Below are 25,497 nucleotides of genomic sequence, written 5' to 3'. Positions count from 1 at the left end.
GGTCAAATATAGAAAAACTAAAAAAATAAACTGGCCGTGACGGGCTGGCCCGAGGACCTGAGGATGAAGCCCAGGTGCGGCACAGGCAGGCCCGGCCGATTTTGTGCCAGGCCAGGCACAACCGGGCCAAGCCTGCTGGGTTTTCGGCCTTTCCGAAAAAGGGCAGCCCGATGGCCATGTATAGTTCTCCCTTCTGTCTCGAGTCTGATTCTGAACCATAGCCAAGAGCGACCAGGACCTCGTGCTCGTCGCAGTCAAAGGCTAAAGCAGCAAACCGGCACAGACTCGCGGCGCATCGCGGGCGCGGACAAGCGAGAGCGGGCGGCGGCAATCCCTGATGGACACCGGCGAGCAAGCGGAGGAGTCTTCGGCCAGTCGCCGGGAGCGCCTCCTAGCCCTCCGCTCCGCCGCCGCCTCCGCTTCCTCCTCCGCCTCCTCGCCATCTGCCGCGCCGCCTCCCCCGCCGGGGACGGCCGCTTGGGATCTCCCGGAGCCCGACCTGATGCCCTCCTCCGCCCCGCGCCCGCCTCCGCGGTTCGACTTCTACACCAACCCCGGCGCGGCCTTCTCCTCCGCCGCCGCCCCGCACAAGCGCAAGAGTGCCCACTCCCCGCCCCGTTCTCCCGCTCCAGCCCCGCCTCAAGGTCGGTACCTCACCCTACTAGGGTATTGCTCCTTCTCTTCTCCCCCTCATGTTTATTGCATATTGTGCTTCTAGGTTAAACCTGATGTTCATATTTGTTGGGTTTCTAGGTTAGTTGCCTGTGTAATATTCATATTTGTTGGATTTAGATGTATTAGTTCTCTTAATTTGTAACACTTTTTTATTTAAAATACTGTGTTTTCCTGGGATTTGCTAAACTGCAACAAAAGAATGAGACACCAATTGGACTCGAATCGACAACGCAGCAGTTAAAAAGTATGGTACTCCCTCTGTTTCATAATTCTTGTCGAAATATTACATGTATCGAGACACTTTTTAGGAATAGATACATCCATTTTTAAGCAAATTTGAGACAAGAATTATGGAACGGAGGGAGTACATGCTAATTTCTAAATCTTGGATGATCATTTAGGTGAAAAAATTAATATAATTTTGAATATTTTACATCAACAACCATGGCGCTGAAGGGGTACAGATGCCACCTGTCGACGTTATTAAATATTAATGTTAGTTCATAAAACCGGCTAGGACAAAATTTGGACTCTTTACTGCTTAGTGCTGCAATAAACTTGCCTACTATTTTGGCCTTCTGCGTGTCCTGTAAATATTTTACATCAACAACCATGGCGCTGAAGGGGGTTCAGATTGCACATGTCAACGTTATTAATGTTGGTTCATAAAACTGGCTAGTACAATTTTTTACTCTTCAGTGCTTACTTAGCAATACTGTGCTGCAATAAACCTGCCTACCATTTTGGCCTTCTGCATGTCCTGTAAAATCTGAAAATTGCCACCATTTGTTAACTTCTAGCGAAACATAACTGTTTTATCATTTTTCTTACTGCATTGGTTGATCTTAGCTAAATGGCCATACAAAGAACTGGATTGTTAGGATTGAGTTAAAGAAATACGTGCATTGATATGTACCTCTGCTTGAGATTTGCAATTTACATGTAGGGTGCCATAAATAACTGATACAAATCATTGTTCTCAATTTGCTTGTTTAGCTGGATCAGGGAACTATGGTAACAATTATCCTCCTCCACACCAGCAGCATATGCCTCGGTCACCAATTCACTCCCCATTCCCGATGGCCCCGGGTACACCTGGGAATAGTCAATGGCAAAGTCATATGCAGTTCCAGACTCCAATGTCAGGATACCGAGGAACACATCCTGGTCCTCCACCCCAGTGGAACCCACATTCTGCTTCTCCAGCTCAAGTTTATCATCCACATCCTCCCAGCTATGGGTTCAGAGGCCCTAATGTTGGCCGAGGGGGCACCCCGATGAATTTTGTTCCAAGAGGTAGCCCGTATCCATCTCCTGGACAAGGCAGGGGCGGGAACTACTACAGCAACCCAGGTTCGAGAGGAAAAGGGGGAAGGGGTTTTCAGAACCACTCTGGATGGCAAGACCGGAGGAACTACTACAGCAAGTCTATGGTTGATGACCCCTGGCAGGACTTGCAACCTATTGTTGGCAACATAATGATCCCCGTTGGTGCCGCCTCCCAGTCCTGGCTTCCAAAATCATTGCGTGCAAAGAAGGATACATCTGATCAAGGGCCTCAAGGCTCAGGATCAAGATTGAGCCTGGCGGAGTACCTTGACTTGTCTTTCAACGAGACTTCTAATGAGACGTAAGCACTGGTGACATGCTTTTTTCTACCACAAACTTTTGTATTGTTAGGATTGCTGTTGTTCTCAGTATATTTTTGTGGCCATTTATTTTAATTCTCCTGTATGTTTGACTGCCTCCTTTCGACAAGGGAAAATTGGCTGGGGGACACCGTTATTTTGTGGCCTTTGTCGAAACACACCGCCGGAATGTGTCTTTGTCCAGTACCATTACAATTTTGTGGACATTTGTCAAAACACATTGTATGGTCCAAAACGGGAAGTTTGACTTTTTTTTTCACATTGAATTATCATTCTACCGTTCAGCAAATGTGTCTAGAATCTTTCAAACTTTTTGTTCGAAGCGTTTTTCTCTCCTATAGAGTGCAGCAACAATGGTAATGAATGCCCACATCGACCAACGACGGACCCTAGTAGATGTCAAAAATCGATTTGTACAAAGGAAAAAAGTTTTCAAAATTGGATTTACGATGGTAGTCCCAAGTAAAATGTCAAATTCTCAATTTTAGTCGATGCAGTGTGTTCTAGCAAATGTTCACAAAATTGTAATGGTACTGGGCAAAGACATGTTCCGGCGGTGTGTTTCAGCAAAAGCCACAAAATAACGGTGTCCTCCAGCAAATTTCCCCTTTCGACAGATATGAGCATGTCTGTGTGCAATATCTATCAGTTCTGTTTATGCACTTCTGCGGTCATGTTGTAACCTTGATCTAGCGTGATTTAAGGCACTAATACACTGGGAAAATAATTAAAACGTATCCTTTGAGCTGGGTGTATATCATTCACAGTAAAAAAAAATCAAATCAGGAAACATAACATTAGATGTCATGGAGCCAGGTACTAATTGCACGTTGTGAAACCGTTTGGGTGCACAGCGAAATTAGAACTCAAATATTCATGCACGTAGGAAATATACAATTGTGGAGATGAAACAAATCGAAGGTTTAGGTATCATGTTGTGTATTGTGTTTTCCAGGGCATGATGACCTAGTCACTGTTGTCTATCTTTGATACGAAATGAGCAGCTGAGATGCTGTTGTGCCAAGGTTTCGTGAATGATTCGATCTTTTGTCTGTTGAATCAAAATGAGGCTCATGTTTCCTAAATTGGCCGCATTCATGTGTGGTTTGGTCAAATGTGAAAATTACTTATTTACTTACTGGCCATGCATTTGAGGCAGAAGTGCCCACCAAAGGGTATTAATGTGAACCAGGTCTGATATTCTGCCAAACCGTGATCTTTTGGTTCCACGAATGGAGTTTTCCGAACCATAAGTATATCTATGAAAATTAGCTAGAAGGCTTTGACGAATGAAAGCAGAAAAATTGTCTGATACCGCAGCACGAATAACCTCCAATCCTCTGGCCGGCGGCTGGCATGTCTAACTCCAAATGGAATATCCTGAACAATTTAGTCGTAAATAGCATTTCACAAGAACAAACATATGATGATTTTAATTGTTTACGACAGCTCAAAATGAACATGCAACAATTTCCTACACACTGATATTTTGCTCTGAAGAGGAAATACGCAATGTTTTCAGTCACTTCAGCAATCAGTTGGTCTGTAAGTTTTGTGCTGATTTTATTTCAGTAGTGCTCACAAGGGCTACGGAGCACCCAAGCTAGATATTCCAGCCTGAACCTCAGCAATTCAGCATGCCATGACCCAGTAACTCCTACTGAATACTGATCATAGAAAATCTCCATAAAATGCATATACCTCCCGACAATCTACACTCTAGAGTTTGCTTCCCTGGAAAAGAGAAGACAACGAAAATCAAACATCCTTATTGTTATGCAAGAACAAAGCAGGTACAGGCACAGAAAGCTGAACCAAGGCAACATTACATTTGACTGACATTAAGACGTTTGCTTGTGCTAATTTTGTTAGAAAGGATAGCACAAGTAAACACAAATTGGTGTGGGGTTTATTCAAACAGTTCCCAGTATTTCTCTATAAAGCATTGGTGTCTTACATCGAGTGATTTTAGAGGTGTGACGGAGGAGGAGACTTCAGAACAATGCATGGAAAAAAGAAGATGCAACAAAATGAAGCTTAGCCTCATACGGTCACGGATCCCACAGTGACAGCTTCATCCAATGCAACGACTCCAGGAAGTTGCTTTCCTTCCAACAACTCCAAGCTAGCACCACCTCCCGTCGAGATGTGGCTCATAACATCAGCAACCCCCACCTTCTCAACAGCCGCAACAGAGTCTCCGCCTCCAATGATAGTCGTAACACCCTTTTTGCTAAGCTCGGCCAACTTCTTTGCAACGGCCTACGCGAGAGATCACAGTTAAGTTTCTTTGTGTGCAAAATGCTCGGTGGTAAAGCTGATAAATGTAACACAGGGCATTACCTCAGTTCCTACTGCAAACTTGTCAAATTCAAAGACACCCATTGGTCCATTCCAAATGATTGTCTGTGTTGTCTCCAGCGCCGCGTTGAATGTTGCAACTGAGTCTGGGCCAATGTCCAGCCCCATCCAACCATCAGGAATAGCAGATGCTGCCACAGTCTATAGAAGAATTATATGACAAGAAATTATGAGCTGCTTCAACCTGACTAGTAAAGGTCTACTGATAATTATCTTTCATGATTAGGCAAAATGTAACATACCTGGCTGTTAGCATCAGGGGCGAACTTATCAGCAATGACAACATCAGATGGCAACAAAAGGGAGACACCCTTTTCTTTTGCCTTAGCGAGGAGAGATGTTGCCAGCTCAAGTTTATCTTCCTCAACCAAGGAAGAACCAACAGAGAGTCCTTGTGCCTTGTAAAATGTGAAGATCATACCACCGCCCAAAAGAAGGATATCACACTTCTCCAACAGGGATTCGATAACCCCGATCTTGGATGACACCTTTGAGCCACCCACGATGGCAGCAAACGGGCGCTTAGGGTTTGAAACAGCTCCATCAAGGTAGTCAAGTTCCTGCAATTTAATTTTGTAACAACTATGTACAGAACTTCAGGCTGTGTCTGAAAGGAATAGAAGGACAAAAGAAGACTTTAAATCTTCTGCTCTAGATACTGTTTTTATTTAGTTGCGTGTTGCATTGTATCTTTTGAATTCAAGCGCCTAAGTTCGAAAACAAAAGTAAAATAAAGTAGTGACCTTCTGCAAAAGGAACCCTGCAACAGAAGGCTTCAAAAAATTGGTAACTCCCTCAGTCGATGCATGTGCTCTGTGGGCTGTTCCGAAAGCATCGTTAACGTAAAGATCTGCTAGTGCAGCAAGCTTCTTTGCAAACTCTGGCTCATTCTTCTCCTCTTCCTTGTAAAACCTTACATTCTCGAGGAGCAAAACAGCACCATTTGGCAGGGCAGCCACCAATTTTTCAACTTCTGGGCCAATAACATCATCTGCTTTTTGCACCTAATCCGTGACGCAAGAAGTATTCTAGTCAGTACAGCCACTGTGGCACATGCTCATTAGTATCAATGATGTAGGATAAAAGAATACCTGTATGCCAAGAAGCTCGGATAATCTTGGCACAAGGGGGGCTAAACTAAACTTAGGAGTAACACCCTTAGGGCGACCCTGCAAATCCATAGGAGACAGTGTTATGAATCACATTGTGATGGCATGAGCAATTATAAGCACCAGTGTCTCGGTAGCTAATAAAACAGGAATCTGAAGTTTCGAATTCAAATCAAAGGGACAATTCACCATTGGAGAAGTCAGCTTCCAATTTTCTATGATTGTAGAGCGTATAGTAGATGATGAATTAAAAGGATTAGGCCAGCATTTTTTATCTACTAGTTCCCTGGCAAGGATGATCAGTCGTTTTAGGACAGACTAACCGTCTGTTAATCACACGACGCAAGAAGCAAACTGGCAATAAATAGCTAGACGTTATTGTTCATATATCACATCTTCGGATCAGAGACTGTTACAATACAAGCAGTCACATTCTGCAATTCCTAGGTTCCTACGCGAGACCAAGATCGTTAATTCCTAGGAAAGGAAAAGGCTGAGAGGTCGATGCTTACCAAGTGGCTGGTGAGGATGACCTTGGCGCCGTTGCTGAGGAGGTACTTGATGGTGGGGATGGCGGCGCGGATACGGGTGTCATCGGTGATGTTCTGGCTGTCGTCGAGCGGCACGTTGAGGTCGGCCCGCACGAGCACGCGCTTCCCCTCGAGATCGGCGGGGCCGAGGTCGCCGACGCTCTTCTTCGCCATGGTGGCCACGGCGCGCGTCCCGCGGGCGGACGACGCCGCGCGGCAGCGCGAGGCGACGTGGATCGCGAGCCGCGGGTCGGCGCCGCCGCCGGCCGCGAACGCCAGCGACCGCGCCGGTTGGCACCCGGCCGCGAGCCCGGCCCGGCGGAGCGGCGAGGCGGCCGACGACGCGGCGCGGCGCGCGGCGACGAGGGCGGCGGGTGAGGCGGCCGTGGACGCCATTTGGGTTTTCGGACGGAGCCTCTGCTGGGGGCGGGGGGGGAGAACCGGAGATGCGTGCGCGAGCGAGTGAGGTGGGAGCCGGGAAGGAAGGGAAGGGGGCAGGGGGTCGTAAAGAAAGGGGGTTTTGTGGACGGGAGAAAGGGGAGGCGGATTTGCTTATCGCTGGTGAGAGGTCGGGACGATGGCTGCGGTGGCTGTGTGGGGGAGGGAGGCGGCGGCGATCACGGCGATGGAGACGTTTGGGGGGATTGGTGCCTTGTGTGCCCCCCCTGGCCCCTGTTCTTCGTATGATCTGAGCTTGGCCTGTTCTGATCATGCTACAACATTGTGTGACCGGAGTGGAATTGTCACGGGCTCATTGGTTCGTAAGAATTTTAGAGGATTTCTGTAGGATTTAAAATCTTAAGGAATTTCTTTCATAGGTGTAGCATTCGTTACATAAGAATTGGGATGCTAAATTCTTAAGGATTGGTCTCAAATTGACCTAATTTTTAAGGATTCTATACATAGGTGAGATCTCATTTAGACATGAGATCTCAATCCTTTATTTTTCCTTTTCCTATAATTCCAAAACCCTACAAACCGAATAGGCCCTACAACGCAGGACTGAAACCAACGAATGTGCCAGCGATAGGGTGGAGACAGGTAGGGAATTGTCAGTTTAATTTTTCTACCTGAAATTTGATTTAAGGTTCAGAAAATAGTTTGGAACCGGGATACATGTGAAAACCGCTTGTGTCGTACAATGACATAAATGAATGCAGCATTGTGATGCACACTAGTCTGCTCTAATAACTTTTGATTTGAAGTAGTGGTGTCTTTATTTTCTAAACTTGTCTTTGCCATCAAGTTTGTCAGTGACTTTAGTCTTAGGACGATGGGATGTTACGTACCAAATGTTGTTAGTGACTTTAGTCACGGACATGAGATGTTACGGTATCAAGAGTTGTCATTGCTAGTTAAAGAGGACTACAGAGTAGCCATCCTTTCATAGGACTGGTCTTTTGGGATAGAGAAGGCGGCTATGCTGAGTGTACATAAACGCCTGAGCGTGGAGCTGGGCTGACGAAGAGGTTATGGGAAACGACGGAGAGCAAAGACAATTCCTAGCAGAAAACCTCTGTCATTCCAACCGGACGCCTCTAGTGTGCGCGTCGTGGACGAGCAGTCGAGAGAGGAGTCCATAGTAGCATGCCCTTTTTTGACGAAGCAGCAGGAGCACTGCTTTTTCTATTAAGTGGACGGGAATAGCTGTACAAGGATCAAGTATTCTGAGAAAATAAGATAAATGAAAAACAAACACTAGCTAGCATGCAAATTAGCCAACAACTTCTCATGTTCAAGAGCACAATGCAAATAACTGAACTTTTCTCGGTCCATCAAACAACTGCACTAGCTGATTCGCTTCCATGTCCGTTGGAGAATGACCTCACCCCAGCCACATTCTTCTTGCACTCCGCATCATCGTCGTCGTCGTGGTCGTCTCCGGTCGCGCTGGCTGAGGCCACCGGCAGCGTGGTCTTTGCGTCCGCCTCCTTGTCCTGCGTCTCCCTGTGCTTGCCCCATAGCACGGCGTAGAGCCCGATCACGATCACCAGGCCGCCTAAGACGCCCCCGAGGTATATCTTCTCGGACAGGATGAACGTGCCCATGACAGCCACGATGATCATTGTCAGCGGGTTGAACGCCGATGCGAACACCGGCCCTTTCTTCTGCATCACCAGCCCCTGCACGTAGTACGCAAGGCTCGACGTCACGGTCCCCTGAAAAATCAAACACAACAACTTATCGATCATGCAAGAATGACCCACAAAACCGTCACAATTTGGGAGAAGCTAGCTAGATCATGGAGATCGGCCGGGTGGTATGGGAGTAAGAGTAAACTTACGGCATAGGCGGCGGCGAGGAGGTTCATGTCGAAGCCGATGGCCCAGATAGAGGGGCGGCGGTCCATGACGAAGGTGACAACGGTGGCCTGAAGCGTGCCGACGAAGCAGATGAGGGTGGTGAGGGAGAGCTGGGCGGAGTACTGCTTGATGGTGTGGGTCTGAAGGATGAAGAGGGAGGACCAGGCAAAGGTGGCGATGATGAGGAACATGGAACCCAAGAACCACTCCCTGGCAATGGCATCCACGGCGGCGGGGGCCTCCGGGATGGCACCGCCGTGCCTGTTCGTCCGGCCCAGCTCCATAAGCGGGCCCTTGTACAACGTCATCAGCATCGCGCCGGCCACCGTCACCACGGTCCCCAAGATCTTCGCCTGGCACCGAACCTTCTCCAGCTCTATCTTCTCCATCCTGACAATATTCAAACACCATGCATATATGCAACGTTAAACAACTTCTCTCTGGTGATCTATCGATCCGTGCATGCATGCACCAGATCAATGTGCAGATCGACTAAGTTATTCGCGAATAAAAGCTAGAGTACGTATAAAATTGTACTACCTGAAGATCATGGCCATGACGAAGGTCATGGCCGGCAGAATGTTACTCATCGCGCATGCGAACGTCGGGCCTGTGTACTTGAGCCCGAGGTAGTAGAAATTTTGGTCCATCACCGGTCTGCATGCAGCAGCAAGCGTGCAATTTCAGATGCTTTCACTTGGATCGATTAAAGATCGAACTGATAATTTATATGATGATGTTGTTCGTTAGAGGCAACGAGCACTAACCCGAGCAGCGCGAGGATGAAGATTTGGAAGAAGATCGACCACGTCATCTTCGGCCTCACATTCCTGCCGTTCGCATATCAAGTGGTGTCAATATCCGTTAGCAAGATGCATGCATATGGTAGTGAGATAATATATGTCATGGGATACGTACCTCTCGAAGACATATACTTCCTCCGATTCTAAATTGTTGTCGAAATATTACATGTATCTAGGCGTTTTTTAAAAATAGATGCATTCATACTTGAGCAAATTTGAGTTAAGAATTTAGGATCAGAGAGAGTAGTTTATTTCTAGTAGCTGTGGGTAGTCCAATATACGTGGGACAGAGAAAACGTTAAAGATCCAAGAACGTGACGGTATCTCCTCCGGGTTTTTTTTACCTCCCCCACCCCCACGGTGTTTCTTCCTAGAGACTAGCCTTTGATCCCGTTTGTACAGTGATTTCCTATTAATCAAATGCCGAAAATCGACCGTTTTTCCTCAGAAAAAAGTTGTCTTCTTCTATATGATCCACGTCATTTAAAGAAAACAATAAAACATGTTTCTGTACAATAGGTTATCTCTACATGTCCCTTCTTGCAATTAATGTTTAAGTGAATAAAATTATTAAACTTGAAGCAAAGTTGAAATTTAGGACAACGAAAAAGTGTCATTATCTTTCTTGTAAAGAGATCGTCTAGGTAAAAGAAGGACCAGGCCATTTTTTCACTTCTCTCTCTTCCAAATTAGCAATCATCTTATATAACATCATTTAGAGAAGACTGACACGCCTTAAGGGCACGTACAATGGTTGAGAAGATTACCTTATTTTATTCATCTCACGTCGTTAGAAACACACAACATATTATCTCTTAATTTCATATATACAATTGAGTATGCAAGGTAAAATGCTTTTCCCATATACAATTAATGCTTAAATGAGTAAAATTGATTAAAAAATGTTTAGAAAAGATGAAATCTATAGAATGGGAGAAATTATCTTATCTTTTGTGAAAATATAATCTCTTAGTTAAGAGAAGGCTCGTATTTTTCTTTATTACGTACTCTCTTCCACATCAACAATTATCCTGCGTGACATTGTTAATAGAAGGCTTCCTATTATACACGCCCTAAGTACGGAGTACCTTGTAGCTTTAAGCCACTAAGGTCGATATTTCACGACGTACAACGCATATGGATCTTGAAGTTTATGTGTGCCGTGTGGACTGCGGAGGACACTTGCACCGACCATGTGGCTTATATATGCCTTACTTTCTCTGTTACACAAAACACATCATATAGATTTGTGCACTTGGACCAAAACAGCTCTCGTTTCTAGTGTTTGACCACTCTTGTTGGATTGAGAGTAAATGGGTGCGGGAGGAAGAAAATCCTATACGACCCCCTGTCTGGAGACCCAATGCTGGACCACTACACTGACCGCACGATTTATATATTCTGAAGGAAGCAACGATGCAGTTGGGATTTGGAGCGGGAATCAATCAAGGGATCAAACGGTGAGAAGCTGGGTCGACGCACTTGGTCGTTCATGCAAAGGGTTGTACTCCTCCGTCCAATAAAATATGTTTCAAGTTTGTCAAAATTTGGATGTATCTAGACATGACTTAGTGTATAGATGCATTCAAATTTAATAAAAGTTGAGACATCCATTGTTGGACGGAGAAATATATGATTTTCTCTGTGTGGGAAACAAGAGAAATATGAGGTGCGTTATGAAACAAAAGTAAAAAATTATATGAGGTGTTTTGTGAAACAGAGAATGCATGCCCCTTATCCTACACAATCAACCAGTACGCCACTTATTACTTACTAGTAAGTGTGCAGGTGCACGCAAGTCCTAAAGTGTCAAATATGCATAATTATAGGTCTCCATATGCGTGTGTTTATAGAATAAGAAACTTGACGTGAAAATATACGAGTTAGCGATTTGATGGGGCAAATACTTCTTTTTATGTCGAACTCCATCCTGGCAGCGGACGTCATGATCTCTCTATCGCATCGTTGGAGGTTTGCGGCACACGGTTGTGCCCAGCAAGGAATTAAGACAGAGGAAGACAACAACATGAGTGGTCCTCGGCCTCGGTCAGAGGTGGCGCAGGAGCAGGTAGATGCGTAAACAAACTTAGGCCATGCCTGTTTGGACTTCTGCTTCAGCTTTTGGTGCTTGTAGCAATCTTAAAAGCACTTCTTCCGTTTACACATGAAGCTGAGAAGAAACACCTCAGCTTCATGTGTAAACGGAAGAAGTGCTTTTGAGATTGCTAAAAGTACCAAAAGCTGAAACAGAAGACCAAACAAACATGGCCTTAGAAAAGATGATACATCTCTAACAGCGATTATAGAATGACAACGATTATAGAAAGAATGTTACGCATTAACAAACTCTTAATATTATGTTTGAAGAATCAACTTAAAATTCCTCATGTTGCTAAAATCGCGATTCTTGTAAATATCTTTTTTTTTTGACCAAGTACATATCTAATTTTTTGTGACTGTCTTATCAATTATTTTCAACTCTCTACATCGAACAACTCCGTCCGATCCTGCAGAAATCCCAGCAAATCCTTTTTTTTCTTTTTGCAGAAAATAAATTTATTATACGACTTAGAAATATCCGGTCGGCCGCACACGGCTGTTCTCTCTCTTTCTTTCGATAGTCCTGGGAACCAAATGGCTGTTCTCGATCACATCTAGGTTGGCGAGAGCTTGGGCTTGTTTTTTGGAGTAATCAATACTTGCATTATCTTTGCTATAACTCGAACTCTCTATTTCTCCGACGTGGAGAGCGTGTATGCTGATCGATCTGCTGCAGCCAGCCCCGTTCGAACGGATCGATCGTCGCGAGCGCGTTATTAGCGCCGTCCATCTCCGTGCATGCATGATATGGCCGGCCGTATGCTGTATCTCCATTGTAATGCTAACGCGTTATTAGCGGATCAGAAGAGAACATGAGCGCAGGGCACAACATGCCGAGAAGTTACCTGAAATTTCCCAGCAAATCTGAATTATGAATCAGAATCGAAATAATTGGGAGATTGTATCAATAATTCAATATAGTACTCTCTCCGATCCTAAATTGCTGTCAAAATATTACATGTATCTAGACGCTTTTTAAGAATAGATACATCCATATTTGACCAAATTTGAGTAAAGAATTTAGGATCAGGGAAGTACAAAAGAATATTAGTTAAAGGGGGAACTAGTTTTTAGAACATGCATGTTTTCTTATGTACAAGGGGGGATATTAGTACAAGAGTAGATTATAACAAATTTTATGAGCACACCGAAAGACCGATCACCCTTGAATGATTTGCAGAAATGGCAATGAACCAGTTTTCACTAGTTTATTAGATGTTGGAGGAGATACACACCACGTTTTCCATGTAGCAATTTTTTTATGGCCCAGAAAATATTTCAGACGAGATCAACTTAGCAATAAGGAAAAAGAATTCAAATAATGGAAGGCGGTATGGACTCACCTCATCTGGTCATCCATCAAGAGACCCATTAGAATCAGGAAAATTGTTTTTTAAGACCCATTAGCAGAGAGAACTATCTACGGGCTCTAGGGCAAGGATGAAAAAACTCTGAGAACGAAAAGAAGAAAGGCAGGAGGAAGATTCCTAAAAAGCTGTTTCCCAACCAAGGGTGTGTAGGTGAGCATTTTCAGGAACCCTTGGACTCCGAAATGCATCCCAAATGATAGTTTTGGTATTTTAGGAGCTTTTGTTCTTGAAAGGCCTTCGATTGCACTCTAACCAAATTTGCCATGAGATTAAAAGAACCAGGGTATGAATTCCTTCCTGCGCCCTGCGTCGCAGGTGCTGAACTATCAGCGATTAAAGTATGGGCTCCTTCCACCGAGACATCTGATGGCCAAGACCGGGGAGGCCAGAGGGACGACACCCAGCCCACTGACGACACCTTCCAAATTTGGCGCCATACCGAACCCTGATCCAGAAGATGAGCCGAGGTTTTCTAAGTTTCGCATGCAGACCGGACAGAAGTAGTTGTTGGGCCATCCTCCACGCAATAGTCCATCTTCTTTGTCGAGGATCGTCAGATCGATATGCAGAGGTCGGTACGAGTTCGACGAATGCTGGTCTCATCCTTTGGTAGGGCTGTAGTGTAGGGGCATTTTTTTTGTCACTTAGTCAGCGTTTCAATTGCGGACGCCGGTGACATCCATGGTCAGACTTTGTATTTTCGTTATGTTTTGCGTAATGAAAATAGTAGAGATCCTAGGTTGACAAAAAGTACAGAGTTCGGTCCTCAGTGCGCATGTCGGGCTCTGCGTTGTCCTGGCGGCAGCACGGGCCAGGCCTAGTGGCGGTATCCATGTCGCGGGCCTCGTGGCAGCCGTGCCCCAGCTGCGGCAGCTGGCCCTGGCCAGTCTTGGCGGGGGCGACTGTCTGCTCGGGCTGCGCAGAGGCGGCGGATGCCCTGGCCACGGTCGGGGGCACGGGCGGGCGCGGCTGCGTCCTTGGAGGCAGCGGCCTGCGTGGCTGCGTCATTGGAGGCAGCGGGCTTGCTCAATCCGGCTGGGCAGCCATTGGCATGTTGTGGTTGTGGCTCTCTTCACCTCTTCGGATCTGTGAGTCGACGCTTCGTCGGCTTTCGTAAAGGCAGAGTGCTGGTGGTGCGGGTGTGATACCGGTGTAAACTCTTGGTCGACTTGTCCGATCACGATGACGGTGACATTTCTGGACGTCTCTTCCCTTCCGTGAGGCGTTGTCGAGGTGCTCCCAAACCCCCCTCTCAAGGTTCCCGGGTGAAAATCCAAAGTTCTCGGACTAGAATATGGCGGCGCTGGTGGCGGCGCTCTCCCCCTTGGGGACGCCGTTGGGGGAATGCTTGATCTGCGGGTGGGATGATCTTGGTCTGCGACTGGGCACATTTGGTAAGGCTCTGGTATGCGTTGTTGTTGCCAGGCCTGGCAATTTCAATGCGTCATTCTCTCGTCTGAATATGGGTTGGTGGAAAACGGTGGCAGCCTGATTTTGGAGTGTGCGCACTCGGCATACGTTGGGAATTAGCTTGTCTGGTTGTGCCTTCGTGACCTCCGGTTTTAGATGTTGGATGGCTCCGATAGTAACCACACCCTTCATGAGGCTAGTATGTATAACTTGGTGGCTTTGGAGTTTCGATTGATGTATCTGTTTTGCTGGACTTGTTTAAATAATTAATAAAAGATGGATGTATGAATCATTTTGATGCAGCCAGTTCCAACCACCTTTTCCGAAAAAAAAAGTATGACATCACCGAGTACTGCACATTGGACGTAAGCTTTCAACGAATGGTATCCGGCATGCCCTCTTGGAACACTACGCCAGCCTATTGATCATTCGCGATAAGCAAATGAAAAACCCACAACATATCATGAGTGAACTGGTGTCGGACGTTCCTAATCCGGCAATCGTTGTCCAAAGCCGTGGCAACAGTTCCGTTTTCCAGGCAGGAACATGCGAAGAGCCGTGGCCACAACACGCGAAGCGGGGACGATGCCAGCCAGCAGGAGTGCCAGAAGAGGGCGCGCTGATCATCCCCAATATGCAACGCGCCACCACGTCGGCCGCGCGACATGATCGTGCTCAAGTTGGTCGAATGGCCTATCTGGCGCAGCCCAAGCGAAACGGAGCCAGCGGACCCGGGGCGCCCGAGCAAAAGTTTGCAAGTCCGGCAGGCAGACCCATCCCACCAAGGCTGAGGGGGCCAGAATATTTCGGTGACACGTGAATACGAGCCTAATTCAAACAGAACACGTTCTGTCAATTTTCCTCAGCCTTCGGTTACTTTGTGTCAAATTCAACAACAAAACAAAAAGGTCTTCTGCTTCTTTGTTTTTTGCGGGAATCTTTTTGCTAAGTTGAAAACTCAAATCACTGCAAGTACCACCAAAATATAATCCAAACCCAAAATTGGCACCCGGAGGAGAATTTCCCATCAATGAGTAAAGGCACCATCAGTCGCTATGCACAACACTGGACCGACAGTTGAGCAATCAGCATATGAAAGGCACATCGGCATGCTCGTTGCTGCAGTAAAGTCCGGGCTGCTGGACGTAGCCCTGCTTGGACAGCAACTCCCGCGCTCTGAGCACGAGCTCCCTGTTTGTCACCTTCCGGCGCTTCTCCTTGGCGAGGACGGCCTGGATGGTGTTGCTGAGCGCGCCGTAGGACGCGCCCTGCGCCGTGGTCAAGTCCGCCGAGGTCTCGTCGGTCTGGCACCCGCTGATCAGCACGCCGTTCCTTGGCCGCCGTGGCACCCCCACGGCCCGGGCGAACACCTCATCCACGCTCTGGAGCAGCTCCTGTTTCATGGCTGGGCCGAGCGCGTCGGCCTGATCTCCTTCTTCGTCGCCCTCCGGCTTAGCGTTGACGCCGTTGGGTATCAGCCCTGTGCCAGTGGCGGCTGCGCCATGCCGAAGCATGCCGCCGGCCATGGCCTGGACGAACTTCTTGATCTTGGGCGTGGCGTCGTCCCCGAAGTGGTGGAACAGCGTGGTCCGGATCGATCCCACGGCGACGTCGTCCTTGCCGGTCTGCTCCCTGAGCATCCGGATGAACGTCGGCAAGGGCAGAGACCGGCTCGTGGCCGTGGCCGTGGCGCGGCGAGGGAGGCGGATGCCGATGTACTCGAGCGCGGCCCGGACAGCGTCGACGAGCGTGGCGCAAAGCTTGCCGGGGGCGGAGGAAGGAGGGCGGTGCTGTTGGGCCTTCTTGCTCTGCTTGGTGCTGCTCCCGATCTGCTCCTTGGTCTTGTCGATGAGGCCGCCGCTGTGGCACGAGTCGGACACCATGGTGAAGAGGCAGCCGTCGGGGACTTTCTGCACCAGCTCCGTGAAATCTTGGTCTGCAACGCGTAGAAAGACAGTTGATCACTCACTCAGCATCCTCTTGACAAAGTGAGCTCTTTGCAGCTTGCACTCTAGCTTGTCGTGTACTCATGTTACCTTTGATGAGGTTGACGTCGGATGGCACGATGCACTCGTCGTAGCCAGTGTCGTCGTCGAGGCCGGTCTCGGCGGGCAGCTGCAGGCCATGGCCGCTGTAGTGGAAGAAGAGGGAGTCCCCGGGCCGCGCGCCGGCGACGAGCTGCTCGAGCTCCAGCCGGATGTTGGCGCCCGTGGGCGGCGGCGTGGACGGGTCGGCGTCGGCGAGGACACGGATGTCGGCCTCGTCGAAACCGAAGCGGTCCACGAGGCAGAGGCGCATGCGGGTCACGTCGTTGAGGCAGCCCTTGAGCTCCCCCTCCGTGCCAGGGTAGTTGATGCCCACCAGCACCGCGCGCTTCCGGCCCATCGTTGTTCGTCTCTGCCGGAGAGACTAGCAGCTAGCGACGCGCTTTGGAGAAGGCCGGCAACGGCACCCACGGCCGGGGGACGCGGTTGGGGTTGTTGGGGAGGCGAGCTGTGCGGACTGGCGTTGTAATCTGGCAGCTCGTGGTCATCGCTGCCAGAGGCCAGTGCTCCATCTTTTTGTATTAGCTCGTGGCGCCACATATTATTCAGCCAACGTCTCTGCAGATGAACTTTCCGTGTCAGCATGATACTCCGATGGTCCTATTGTTCTGGGCTCTGGCGGTATTGGCAAGCATATGGTATTTTTTTTTTCCATACGCCCGTAGAAACTGCGGCTGGGTTACATTATTGCGGCGACTACAGAATGATGCATATCAGTTGCCACTTGCCACAGTTGCCACTAACAGAGAAAAGGCAGCAGAGTCGAAAATATACTAATGAAAAGGCAGGTTTATAGTGCCCCTTTTTTTTCTGCTTTTGAGAAAGCATGAATTGAGTGTGGAGTATGTATTATCTGTGTGGATAATTATATCCTCAGGGTATGCATGTGAATGTCATTCTGTGCTGAAGGCCTGAAGCCTGAAACATCAAACAAACCATTCTTCACACAAGATATACCATCCAGGTTTCCAGTCCAAACCCACAGGAAATGGCAGTCGGCACTCGGTTCACAGTTGACACAAGGAGAATCCTCCCATCAATGGATAAAAGACAACTAAAGTTTCAGGTTTTCAGCATATGAAAGCCACATTGGTGTGGTTGTCGCTGCAGTAGAGTCCAGGCTGCTGTTTGTACCCCTGCTTGGCCAGCAAGTCCCGCGCCTTCAGCACGAGGTCCTTGTTCGTCACCTTCTTGTCCTTCTCCGCGAGGATAGCCTGGATGGCGTTGCTGAGCGCGCCGTAGGACATGCCCTTGGGTGTGGTCGCATCTGCAGAGGTCTGGTCGGTCTGGCAACCGCTGATCAGCACGCCGTTGCTGGGCACCCTCGCCGTTGTCCCGGCGTACACCTCCTGGACGCTGTTCACCTCTTGCTCCATGGCCGGCTTGAGAGCATCTTCCGCTTCTTCTCCTTGCTTGCCCTCCAGCTTAGCCTTGAGGAACTCCTGTGCCAGGGCGCCCACGAAGCCCACCACACCGCCGTACTGGCCCTGCTGGAGCTTCCCCAGCATCACTTTCATGAACTTCTTGATCTTGGGGCTGGCATCGTCACCGAAGAGACTGAACAGCGTCATCCGGATTGAGCCAACCTCAATGTCATCCTTCCCAGTTTTCTCCTTGAGCATCTCGATGAATGTTGAGAGGGGCAGCGACCGGTTCTTGATGCTGCCATCGGTGCCTGAGTCTATCTCTGGCTCCTCAGCCTCACTGTCAATGTGCCCGCTCTGCTGGTGGCCGTGCTGAGGGAGGTGAACTCCTCGAGACTCAAACGCGTCCCGGACGGTCTCTTTGAGGAAGGACCGAAAGCCGGTGCCGGAATCAGACCGCTCTTCACGTTTGCCTTGCTTGACCTGTTTCAGCTTTGTGCTGTGCCCAATCTGCTCCTTGGCTTTGTCGAGCAGGCCACCGCTGTGACAGGAGTCAGAGACTATGGTGAACAGGCAGCCATTAGGGACTTTTTGCACAAGCTCTGTGAAATCTTGGTCTGCATAGCATACAAAAAAGTTTGAGAATGCCACTGACAGAAAGAGATGCAAGATGTTAGTTGTTAATAATTGCTCTACCTCTATGTATTGGTTGCCTTCTCGGTTACCACTACTTAAAAACAGAATATTACCACAGCACTAGCAATTTATCTGCAGATAGCGCTCATAGAATCGACCTAATTGACTGGCTAAGAATTGAAGCAAGCATGCAGCACCCTAGTGCCAGGAAAAATCATGAATCAGGCAACCCGAGAACAAGTGCCAAATTCAAACATGGCTTGGTAGTGAACTTATATACTCCGTATCTTTTTTTACCGAGCGAACTTATAAATCTTCTGTCAACTATGTTTTGCTTTAAATTTATACCTTATTCACTAGTGTTTAGTTCGACTTGGTGCCGTTCCACTACAGGTTTGAATTAACCTGGTACCCTCCGCATGATATAGGCTCAATTCACCTATAAGATTGGGGCCTAAAACTTAATCAGTTTAACGGACTTGAGGCTTACTTGGTTTGATGTTTGTAACCAATGGCATGCCTGACACGCCTAAAATTTAGTAATTCTACACAATTAGCAAACTCTTGCTTATAACAAACAGAACCAGAATTTGCTGACCTCGCAAAATTTGGTACTCCCTCCGATTCATATTAGTTCTCGAAATATTGCATGTATCTAGATGCTTTTTAGGCACAAATACATCCATATTTGGACAAATTTGAGACAATTAATATGGATCGGAGGGAGTAATAAACCAAGTAGGGTCTAAATTCCACTTGTTTTACAAATGTTGATATAAAATTGGCATCTAACAGAAAACCTGCAGCGCTCTCTTAAGTAGTGCAGATAGAGAAATTACATGATATTCCTACCCATTAAAATTGTCAACAATTTTTTTGCAAATGGCAATGTATTAGTGCTTCTGTTATTCTGAAGAACCAAGCAGGAACTCTTAAAGTATAGTGCTCTCAAGAAAGGGAAATGGAGTGTTTACTACTACCTCCGTTCCTAAATTCTTGTTGTTGTTTTAGTACAAATTTGAACTAAAACAGCGACAAGAATTTAGGAATGGAGAGAATATGTATTAAGACTTTAGTTACATAAACTGTGCTATGCAATCCTAGTTTTAGGTGCATAATTCACATATTTATAAGATAGCAGCTCCAATAAGTATTAGTGGAGAGATGGAATCTCAGAACAAAAGGAGAGACGAACTCCTTGTGCTCACTTCCATTTATGTACATTTTGAGAGAAACAATAGTATTGCTTACACCAGTGGATACATTTTACCGAGTATATCGAAATCGTTTGTTCTCTATCTGAAAGTTTAGTCACTCAACTACTAATTCGATTATGTACTGAATAACCACAATATGCTACTCGCTCAGTTCCATATTAATTTTGTCGCTGATTTAGAACAAAGTAGTAGTGTCTAAACCGTAGTCACCTTAAAGCCAATCCAATCAGAAATTACCACAATCCAGCCTTGCTTAGTCGTCGTAAACGGGCCAGCAAAATAGCATCCCTTTCAAATCTCACCTACCATTCGATCCCCACTTCTTGACTAGTTCGAAACAGAATAATGACAGAAGCAACAGCGCACGGAACAAAACAAAAGGCAATCCGAATCCCCCTTACCGACCTGTGATGAGGTTCATGTCGGAGGGCACGATGCACTCGTCGTAGCCGGTGTCGTCGTCCTGGCCGGTCTCGGCCGGCAGGCGCGTGCCGTGGCCGCTGTAGTGGAAGAAGAGGTAGTCCCCTGGCCGGGCGTCGGAGACGAGCCGCGCGAGCTCGCGTCGGATGTTGGCCCCCGTGGGCTGCGGCGCGGCCGGGTCGGCGTCGGCGAGGACGCGGATGTCGGCCTCCGCGAAGCCGAAACGGTCGACGAGGGAGCGGCGCATGCGGGCCACGTCGTTGAGGCAGCCCTTGAGCTCCGCCTTGGTGCCCGGGTAGTTGATGCCCACCAGCACCGCGCGCTTCCGCCCCATCGCTCCTGGTGGTCGTCGCCCTCGCCGGTAATGGTACGGTGCGGTTGCCGGCGTTTGCGAATTGCGACGCGAGGCGCTGCGGCTGCGGCTGCCGGCGCTTTGGCGAGTCCGATGGAAATGAGTAATGACGCGGGGTGGGCTCCCGAGCTGTCAATTGGCGTTCTGACCTGGCAAGTCGTGAGTGGTTGGTGGCTTGGTGCCGTGCTGGATGGTCGTTGGCGTCCACCGTTTTGTATTTGGCCCGGTTTGTTTATTCAAACCCAATGGGTAGATGGTGCAGCTGCACTTTTTGAGACGAGCGAGAGCACGCTCCTGCGACTCGCGCGTCCGATCGACCGCTAGGCCACGCCCCGACCAGGTGGGTTTCTACACGCAACGGGAGCACACGATCCCTCCTTACCATCCCGTTATCCTTCCCTTTCCTCCAGTCTCCTGTTGCTCCTCCCCGTTTCCTTGTGCCGCTCTTCCTCCCGTCCCCCTGTCTCCCCTATCTCCCGCCTGCTCCCTCCCTCCCCTTCTCCTCCCCCGCTCCCCCTCCTCCCTACATCCGGCGCGGCGGGTACGGGGCTGGCCGCGCGGCGCCGCCACAGCACGGTGAGGGATTCCGACGGGGCGGGAAGGGCTGGCCGCGCCCAAGCAGCGGCGGAGCCTCGGCGGCGCCGCCACGAAGCGGTGAGGGTCCAGCAAGGTGGCCTTTCTGCGAGGGATTCCCAGCTCAGCGGCCTGTTAGGTTAGTGATTTGATGTTGGCCTATGACTGCTCAATAAACAACAGAAAAACAATCTCCAAATTGGAGAAGATAAAGGAGATGAAACGGGGAGCTAAAGGGCAGAATCGATTCGTGGGGTGAAGGGAAATAATTCCAATGTATCAAGTTGAGGAGAAATCATATGGGGGAGAGAGAATTGAAGGAGAATTCAACAGCTTCCACTGGAGTTGCTTCTGTAGGTTCAACGTGAGGACTGTGGAGGAAGAGGAAGACGACCCGTTCGGTCGGATGGGCCAGCAGGTGCGGTCGGCCACAACATGGGCACATGCGCCAAGAGTAGGAGGTGCAGCCCAGGAGGGAAAAACAAGGAGGAAGAGAAAGGTGGGTTGCGGCCCAGGAGGAAAAAGAGATGGGAGAGGGATATGGTTTGATTTTTTGAATGTAAAGTTGCTAAAGTTATTGAAAGGAGGATTTTCAACGCGGAATATAAAAACATTTCTCTCTGTAGCACCTGTGCTAAGTACTCTATGGTTTGCTGTTTTAGCAGGTTTATTCCCAGATGCTTTGTCTTTCCTTTTTTTTAATTCTAGTTATTGCTATGCGAGAAATCGAATTCTTCATGACATGAAGAAATTTTACCCTTTTCAATCCTTTTTTAGTATCGGAAGGAAAGAGAACGAAATGCTGGATTGGGCTGAACCTCAGAGTCATGAAAAATTTGGTAAATCCTATTCTGGAAAACGGAAATTCAATTAAAAGCGATATCCAAAGAAATCAGAGCATAGAAAAAGACCCGGCTGACAAATTAAATGAAAGGATTTCGAAACAAAATCTTTGCTAATTCAACAAGGATTGTATTTTTTAATCATTTCTCTATTTTTTAGTTAGTTGCTAGTTACCAACAATAGTTGTATTTTTTATGTTTATATCTGCTTACATGTACTTTTATTGTGCTACTTGTAGAATTGTTTGACACATTTATTTCAGTTGTAATAACTTATCACATGTAGCTTGTTGGAAAAATATGCCAAATAGTTGCTTAATGTTAATCCAAAGTTGCTCCACTACACACAAGGCATAATCGTGCCTATATACAAATTTTCTAAAATTTGTAGTTAGTTGCTAAAATATGTCAAATTGTTGCTTAATGTTGATCCAAAGTTGTTGCATCCCACACAGGTAGGATCATGACTGAATATAAAAGTTGTTAAAATTTGTAGCTAGTTGCAAAAATAGGCCTAATAGTTGCTTAATGTTGATCCATGTAATTTAGTTGTTCCAATTACACAGAAAGTTGCTGGGTTTTAATGACAGAGTTGCTCAACGTGTCCAAATTTGTTGTTGTGTTTTTCTGTTTTGCGCAAACAGGCAATACCCACCGCAGATACTGTTATTTTAGTGCTAAGAAAATACTGGTACAATATAACTTGGCAACTCATCCAATTGTCGTGCTCGCCGGTGACGGGGCACTGGCTTGATGCATATCATACATTAGATTAATGTGTAGATTGTACTTGTAATCTCTTATCTGTAGGGTTTTTCATTTTAATTTTGGTTGGAATGGCTTATTATGTGTAGATAGTTGGCGACATAACCCAAATAGGTGCTTCCTGATTGATTCAAAGTTGTTATACATGGTATATCACTAGGATGATTTTGAATATAAATTTGTTAAACATGTATTTTTGTTTTGATAAATATGAGTAGTTAGTTGGTAAAATACCTAGCGTGGTTATTTTTTAATACAAATTGTTGCACTCATTTAAAGTTGCGAGAACATGAGACAAAGTTGATAGACATAGAATAAAAGTCGCAAGGATAAAAGACAAAATTGTCACACATTAGCAAAAGTTGCTTGAGCAGAGCAAAAACTGTCACTTACTCCCTCCGTCCCATATTAAGTGACTTTCTATTACATGTATCTAGAGGCTTTTTAGCCATAGATACATTCATATTTGGACAAATTTGTGTCGGTTGATATGGGACGGAGGGAGTATATGAAAGCAAAGTTGCTAGTATGAAGTCATAGTTGCCAGCATATGAGCCCAAATTGCTAGTACACAAGTTAAATTTGACGGCATGAAAGACAATATTGTCATCTCATTGGCCAAAGTTACCACCAAGCACACCAAAATTGTTTGTGGAGTGGATGTTGTTAGATTGGATCGAAAAGTTGGTATTGTGTGTGTCAAAATTGTCGGTATAGCAGTCAAAGTTGATATTATGACAGTCAAAGTTGTAAGCATATATAGAAGACAAAATTGTTGTTATGTGAGTCAAAGTTACCGGTATAGCTGCCAAAGTTGCTACTATGATTGTTAAAGTTGTAAGTATAAAAGTCAAAGTTATAGTATGTGAGCAAAAGTTGCCGATATAGCAACCAAAGCTGCATGTCAAAGTTGTCGGTATTTAAGTGAAAGTTGCATGTATACTAGTTAAGGTTGCTAGTACGTGAGTCAATCATGCTAGTAGGATAGTCAAAGTTATCGGTATAGCAGCCAAAGTTATTATTATGTAATTCAAAGTTGCAATTATAAAGCTAAAGTTGCTAGTAAGTGAGTGAAAATTGCGAGTATAGCTGTCAAAGTTGCTAGTATGCGGATCAAACATGCTAGTAGGATAGTCAAAGTTGTCGGTATAGCATCCAAAGTCGATAATATGTGAGTCAAGGTTGCAAGTATAAAGCGAAAGTTGCTAGTGAGTGAAAGTTGCGAGTATAGCAGTGAAAGTTGCTAGTATGATAGTCAAAATTGTCGGTATAACAACCAAGGTTGCTAGTACATGAGTGAAAGTTGGCGATTATAGTAGTGGAAGTTGCTAGATGATAATCAAAACTGTCGGTATAACAACCAAAGTTGCTATTATGGTAGTCAAAGTTGCTGATATAACAGCTAAAGTTGCAAGTATGATAGTCAAAATTGTCAGTGTAACAGGCAAGATGCTAGTATGTCAGTGAAAGTTGTCGATATAGAAGCAAAAGTTGCTAGAGTATGATTCAAAGTTGCCAGTGTAGTATCCAAAGTTGCTAGTATGTGAAAAGTTATTAGTACCCATATTAGTGATAGGCCAATTAAGCTAATTAGAAACTTTCCTATTTGGGGCCGTTGGCTGGATGGGCTTAACTAGGCAACTGCCGCTGACTAGTCCCATCCTATGTGGCAACAAAACAAGTTGGTTTCTAGACTCCAAAATAATTTTCGAAATTTTAGACCCAAATAATGATTGTCAAACGAGTTGTTCGAGATTTCTTAACTAAGAGGCTTCGCAATCGACATAACGATTTTGGTCATGCATCTTTTGTAGAGAGAAGAGGATTTAGTGACACGTGTTTTCTTGTGTAATAAGGAGTCATGATCCAAATTGAATTTGAGTCCTAAAGTGGGTAGAGAGTTGGAGGCTGAGCTTGAGGAATTGTAGCATGTCCACATGGGCCATATACTCCCTCCGTCCAACAAAAGATGTCTCAAGTTTGTCAAAATTTGGATGTATCTAGACATGACTTAGCGTATAGATGCATTTAAATTTAGTCAAAGTTGAGACATTCTTTGTTTATTGAGGAAGTATGCCGATTGGAGAGAGGTTTTGCCGTTGGTTTTGAGTTATGTGGGCCCAACTAGTTCTCGTTGCTCAAATATCATGCTTGGGGGGTTGGTTGGGCCACCCTTCGTGGCTCTTGCCTCTTGGGCTGTGGTTGGAGTCCCACCACAACCGGCATCTTGGTGGTTGTCTTCGCCTGATCATGGGAAATTCTTGGGCGCTTTGACAGTTACGGTCGTTGGTCTTACTGACCCAAACCCATCTGCGCTTGAGGTAAAGACGTGCACCAAAGCCTTATCTTTGGCCGAAGAACTTAATCTCCAAAGCTTCCTAGTCGCGTCGGATTGCCTGTCCGTGATCAAGAACTTAGGGGGTGCTAACCTTTGCTATTATAGTGCCATTCTCAAGGACATCGAGGATCGCAAGAAGTGGTTTTATGAAGTTCAGTTCAAGCATGAGAAGCGAATCTTTAACTTTGATGCTCATAATTTAGCTATTTCGGATGCCGCGTGTGGCTAGTTGATACATCTGGCATTGCTTGCATCCCTTTTTGTTGAGACTTGAATAAAGTTGTGTCTTCCCTAAAAAAAAAAGACAGGCTCAGGCGCTCAGCCAACGCGCGGAGCTCACTGGCGCGGTCCCTGGGAGTCCTCGCTTGACGAACGATGAGGTTCCGCCGCCGCGTCTGGGTGATATACTGATCAGATCGAACGGCGAAATCTTTGTCGATCGGATGAAACAAGCGAGTGCATGGAGAATATGTTGTAACCTTTGCCCGTGTCAGCCAAGACAAGAGCCAATGCTGTCTCTGTCAGTCTCAAGGGCAACCGGACGGTTGGCCACAGTTCCCAGTTCCAGCCAACTAAATTTCTTTTGTAACGGGGCTTTTTTTTTCCATGTCCCAGTATAAAAAAGAAAATTTTAG

The 25,497-nt window shown here is 46.7% G+C and overlaps 5 protein-coding genes across 6 annotated transcripts; 1 reads left to right on the top strand and 4 right to left on the bottom strand.

Moving 5' to 3' along the window:
• Positions 1–221: 221 nt before the first annotated feature.
• LOC100832764 (formin-like protein 20) lies at positions 222–2,984 on the top strand. Of its 2 annotated transcripts, none has more exons than XM_010232915.3 (2): positions 222–644; positions 1,681–2,984. In XM_010232915.3, the coding sequence occupies exons 1-2, from the start codon at positions 338–340 to the stop codon at positions 2,307–2,309; spliced, it is 936 nt and encodes a 311-aa protein (XP_010231217.1). In that variant the 5' UTR covers positions 222–337; the 3' UTR covers positions 2,310–2,984. The 2 variants fall into 2 exon arrangements, with proteins under 2 accessions (XP_010231217.1, XP_010231216.1); XM_010232914.3 differs by having other exon boundaries at positions 225–644; positions 1,672–2,984.
• Positions 2,985–3,811: 827 nt separating this feature from the next.
• On the bottom strand, positions 3,812–6,789 carry LOC100831948 (phosphoglycerate kinase, chloroplastic). Its single transcript, XM_003568141.4, has 7 exons — positions 6,307–6,789; positions 5,777–5,854; positions 5,429–5,689; positions 4,928–5,245; positions 4,668–4,826; positions 4,374–4,586; positions 3,812–4,058 (listed from the first exon to the last, which is right to left on the bottom strand). The coding sequence occupies exons 1-7, from the start codon at positions 6,718–6,720 to the stop codon at positions 4,044–4,046; spliced, it is 1,458 nt and encodes a 485-aa protein (XP_003568189.2). The 5' UTR covers positions 6,721–6,789; the 3' UTR covers positions 3,812–4,043.
• Positions 6,790–8,099: 1,310 nt separating this feature from the next.
• On the bottom strand, positions 8,100–13,908 carry LOC100821093 (WAT1-related protein At5g07050). Its single transcript, XM_003566037.1, has 5 exons — positions 13,655–13,908; positions 9,395–9,457; positions 9,168–9,284; positions 8,609–9,017; positions 8,100–8,483 (listed from the first exon to the last, which is right to left on the bottom strand). Exons 1-5 carry the CDS (start codon positions 13,906–13,908, stop codon positions 8,100–8,102), a joined length of 1,227 nt encoding a protein of 408 aa, XP_003566085.1.
• A 1,249-nt stretch (positions 13,909–15,157) lies between these two features.
• LOC112271102 (metacaspase-6-like) lies at positions 15,158–17,036 on the bottom strand. The gene is made up of 2 exons (XM_024460071.1): positions 16,347–17,036; positions 15,158–16,246 (listed from the first exon to the last, which is right to left on the bottom strand). Exons 1-2 carry the CDS (start codon positions 16,693–16,695, stop codon positions 15,396–15,398), a joined length of 1,200 nt encoding a protein of 399 aa, XP_024315839.1. The 5' UTR covers positions 16,696–17,036; the 3' UTR covers positions 15,158–15,395.
• Positions 17,037–17,274: 238 nt separating this feature from the next.
• Positions 17,275–20,531, bottom strand: LOC100831340 (metacaspase-5). Its single transcript, XM_024460070.1, has 2 exons — positions 19,978–20,531; positions 17,275–18,336 (listed from the first exon to the last, which is right to left on the bottom strand). Exons 1-2 carry the CDS (start codon positions 20,324–20,326, stop codon positions 17,426–17,428), a joined length of 1,260 nt encoding a protein of 419 aa, XP_024315838.1. The 5' UTR covers positions 20,327–20,531; the 3' UTR covers positions 17,275–17,425.
• Positions 20,532–25,497: the final 4,966 nt, after the last annotated feature.

Source organism: Brachypodium distachyon, chromosome 2 (genome assembly GCF_000005505.3).
Source record: "Brachypodium distachyon strain Bd21 chromosome 2, Brachypodium_distachyon_v3.0, whole genome shotgun sequence".
Taxonomy (NCBI): Eukaryota; Viridiplantae; Streptophyta; class Magnoliopsida; order Poales; family Poaceae; genus Brachypodium; species Brachypodium distachyon.
Note: the sequence above shows the minus strand (reverse complement) of the source record. Positions and strands in the feature narration are given on the sequence as shown.

What these genes read in the sequence shown, in the direction of transcription:
- LOC100831948 (XM_003568141.4), bottom strand. Translation starts at nt 6,720, where the DNA reads ATGGCGTCCACGGCCGCCTCACCCGCCGCCCTCGTCGCCGCGCGCCGC. An exon ending in TCATCCTCACCAGCCACTTG is followed by an intron (nt 5,855 to 6,306) that starts GTAAGCATCGAC and finishes ATGGATTTGCAG; the next exon opens with GGTCGCCCTAAGGGTGTTAC. An exon ending in AGTTTGCAGTAGGAACTGAG is followed by an intron (nt 4,587 to 4,667) that starts GTAATGCCCTGT and finishes TCTCTCGCGTAG; the next exon opens with GCCGTTGCAAAGAAGTTGGC.
- LOC112271102 (XM_024460071.1), bottom strand. Translation starts at nt 16,695, where the DNA reads ATGGGCCGGAAGCGCGCGGTGCTGGTGGGCATCAACTACCCTGGCACG. An exon ending in CGACGTCAACCTCATCAAAG is followed by an intron (nt 16,247 to 16,346) that starts GTAACATGAGTA and finishes TACGCGTTGCAG; the next exon opens with ACCAAGATTTCACGGAGCTG.
- LOC100832764 (XM_010232914.3), top strand. Translation starts at nt 338, where the DNA reads ATGGACACCGGCGAGCAAGCGGAGGAGTCTTCGGCCAGTCGCCGGGAG. An exon ending in CGCTCCAGCCCCGCCTCAAG is followed by an intron (nt 645 to 1,671) that starts GTCGGTACCTCA and finishes TTGCTTGTTTAG; the next exon opens with CTGGATCAGGGAACTATGGT.
- LOC100821093 (XM_003566037.1), bottom strand. Translation starts at nt 13,908, where the DNA reads ATGACGCAGCCACGCAGGCCGCTGCCTCCAAGGACGCAGCCGCGCCCG. An exon ending in CGCACTGAGGACCGAACTCT is followed by an intron (nt 9,458 to 13,654) that starts GTACTTTTTGTC and finishes TGCGAACGGCAG; the next exon opens with GAATGTGAGGCCGAAGATGA. An exon ending in TCCTCGCCGCCGCCTATGCC is followed by an intron (nt 8,484 to 8,608) that starts GTAAGTTTACTC and finishes TTGATTTTTCAG; the next exon opens with GGGACCGTGACGTCGAGCCT.
- LOC100831340 (XM_024460070.1), bottom strand. Translation starts at nt 20,326, where the DNA reads ATGGGGCGGAAGCGCGCGGTGCTGGTGGGCATCAACTACCCGGGCACC. An exon ending in CGACATGAACCTCATCACAG is followed by an intron (nt 18,337 to 19,977) that starts GTCGGTAAGGGG and finishes TATGCTATGCAG; the next exon opens with ACCAAGATTTCACAGAGCTT.